This window comes from Phytophthora infestans, genomic scaffold (assembly GCF_000142945.1).
Source record: "Phytophthora infestans T30-4 supercont1.113 genomic scaffold, whole genome shotgun sequence".
Taxonomy (NCBI): domain Eukaryota; phylum Oomycota; class Peronosporomycetes; order Peronosporales; family Peronosporaceae; genus Phytophthora; species Phytophthora infestans.
The window spans coordinates 61770-64809 of record NW_003303646.1 but is presented as its reverse complement, the minus strand read 5'-3'; the positions used below and the strand labels follow the sequence as shown (position 1 = coordinate 64809).

The window sequence follows — 3040 nt, the reverse complement described above, 5'->3', positions numbered from 1 at the left end:
TTAAAATTAAAGGTCCAAATCGGTGCTTAATTAAGAGGGAAAATGATTTTTACGGGATGATTAAAAAATAATGCGTAAAAAAAGAAAAAATTTCGTACTCGCGGATGACGATAAATTCGTACTTAGGATAAATAATATTCGTACTTATATGATACAATCGTACTTAATATAAGACCATTCGTGCTTAGAATAAAGATAAAATTGTACTTAACATATAGGAAAAATTGTATCTAAGATGAAGAAAAATTCGTACTTAAAATGAGTTTAATACATTGCTCAGTTTAAGACTGTTCTGCCCCTTTTTTAGGCCTAGGACCTTGACATAGCCCCCCTAAACCGACACCGCTGATTTCAAATCCGTTGAGAAAATCATATGTTAATATGCTTGTTTTTGCTGTATCGGTATTTCTTAGTTTTTGTATACTTGCCGGTGCCCGTTGGATTTCAAACTTCGTGAGCAGAATATTTATATCTTTTGACATATGTGTGCGAAATTTCAGGTGCACTTGTTAGGCTAGTTTTTTTTTTTTCAGGAACCTCTATACTAAACCCTAAACCCTACACCCTTATGGCTTGGCAACGGCTGCCATCGGGTGTTGTCAAGGATGTAGTTGTTTTATTATTGTGTTTAATAAAACCAGGCTACCCTCATTAATTCGTCACACACTTCGCTTTCGAACAAAATGTATGGTCCTGGAAACGCGGGTTCTTGGACTTAGAGGGTTCCTTGACCTTCGACGTTTTCTTGCCCTTGCACACCTTGTAGTGCTTCTTCGCCCTCGACTTGCTGAGGCTTGTTTTTTTTTCTTACGAAAAATGTCGATCAGGCGATACTTTTTACCGCACCCGCGGCATTGGTGGGATATCGGGCCCTTGGTGAAATCATCGATGGTGTATCCCAGCTCCACGAAGTGGTCTTGAACGGTGAAACTTTCAGCCATGGAGAATTGTCGAATGACAGCAATATGACACGGCGCTCGAGAGCGCAATCGGAAGTAAGATTGTAGTACTATTGATAGAACTAAATTGATTCTGATCAAATAAGAGGTGCTAATAATATTATGGCATCTAATTTGATCAGAATCGATTTGGATTTTTCGGTTTTTGATTTAATTCTTCTTTGGAGGACACGATTTATATTAAAATCCAACCAGTCAGGGCTTCGATTTTTCGGTTTTTGATTTTAGTTTTGTTTGGAGGACAAGATATATATTATTAAATCATGTCCTATAAAGAAAAATAAAAACAAACCCGAAAAATCAAAGCTGTGAACGTATTAATAAATATCATGTTTTAATACCACTGGAACTATAATTCGTACTTAAAATGAAGAAACATTCAAACTTAAGAATAAATACTTTCGTACTTATAATGAAGAAAAAAAGGTACTTAAGATATAGAAAAACTAGTACTTAAGATAAAGAAAAATTCGTACTTGAGATGAATAAAATTCGTACTATACATAAAGATCAATCGTGCTTAATCTGACGAAAATTGTTTTTAGGATTATAAAAAATAGTTGTTAAGAAAGAAAAATTCGTACTTAAGATGAAAATAAATTCGTACTTAGTACAGCCGAGTGGTTTGAACTCGGCTACTCGGCTGTACACCTTCTTCGTTCCACCAGGGGCTTTCTCCAATCCAAACGCCACTCTCAGCTTCTTCTTCCATTGCCAGAGTTCGGCTCCGCCACGGGTCAGACTCCAGTCGGACAGGATGAGGCTGTTTGGTCGGCTGTTGCACCGATAGCCCATCGCTTTCAACAGCAACACAGTTTCTTCCACCAACTGGTTGATGTTGGCTGCACGCACCGGCTGAGTTAACTCAGGACCCAACATCGGCCACTTCGCCTGCGCCATCGCTACAGGCGCGAACATCATCATCCATTCCGATCTCGTTCTCATCTCCTCGCCGAGTCGAGCCAACACTTTATTGGCGCTCGGCGTATCGTCGTTCCTCGTCGCTTTCGGAATAAGGGGCGGACGGTCCCCTTGAGCAACGCCATGTTCTTCTTCATCTTCTTCATCGCCCGCACCTTCGTCGAGCTCGGCTGATAAGTTGCGCTCGACAGGACGTGGGGCTCCCATGCGTCCCACCTGCAGCGTCAACTCTTCCACCTCGCCAAGTAGCTCGGCGGTAGTCTTCGTTTCTCCGAGCTCAGCGGTCTCGGCCTTCTCTTCATACTCTACTTCACTTGCATCTCCGTTCTCGCTCTCCTGGTCTTGGCCATCCTCGTCGAACTGGACGGCTCGTCCCACCTCCATCGTCATGGCGATGAGTCGTTGATCCGCCGGGTCCGACCCCGCGAGGGGCGATCCTCCAGCCGTCGCTGGGCTTCCGTCGCTCGGAGTTGCTGATCCCTTGACCATCTTCACTCTTCTCTTTCTCTTCTCTTCCTCTTAACTTGGTTAGCTGGCACCTATAAAAACAAGCACACACTCCTGTTCCCGGGTCGCGGCACCAGTTGTGGTGTAGTAGAACACACAAATATCGTCAGATGTGGATTCCTTACACAAACCACAACGAATCGCCGAGTTAGGTCGGCGGTTTGTATGGCCTGCGCAGAGGGTGGTTCCCTCGCGGTCCGGCCCTTCCGGGACAGACGAGTGGCTCGCTTCCACCCGGTTCCGACTAACCAAGTCAGATCACTTCCGAGGCTCCGCCGAGTTTGATTCGGCTGAGCTCGTTCACAACCCTGTGCCCTCCACCAAAGGATGGACGACGGCGCGCGAGCGCTTTTACAGGTCACCGAGCGCAGAGGCAGCTCAGCTAGAAGTGTTACGGCACCCGGGCTATCCGACGTACCGGCCCGCTGAGTATGCGGGACTTTCTTTCGCGCGTAGCGAGACTTTGTCCTACCCGGACCGACATAATCTCTTGGCGCTACCAGTCAATACCCTACAAGCTATGCCTCTCGAGTATTGATGGCAGGCATAATCCAGCCCTATGCAGGGACTTACCGGAAAAGTGTACACGTGTCTTGGACTAGGAAAATTCTGCTCTGTTATCTTCTGGGAGGCCTTTCAGGACCCCCCTATTT

General features: G+C 45.3%; 1 protein-coding gene across 1 annotated transcript; it reads right to left on the bottom strand.

Annotated features, from left to right (window-relative positions):
* Positions 1-651: 651 nt before the first annotated feature.
* Positions 652-941, bottom strand: PITG_19515 (uncharacterized protein; the record flags this gene model as incomplete). Its single annotated transcript, XM_002895983.1, has 2 exons — positions 652-787; positions 847-941. The coding sequence occupies 2 exons, from the start codon at positions 939-941 to the stop codon at positions 652-654; spliced, it is 231 nt and encodes a 76-aa protein (XP_002896029.1).
* Positions 942-3040: the final 2099 nt, after the last annotated feature.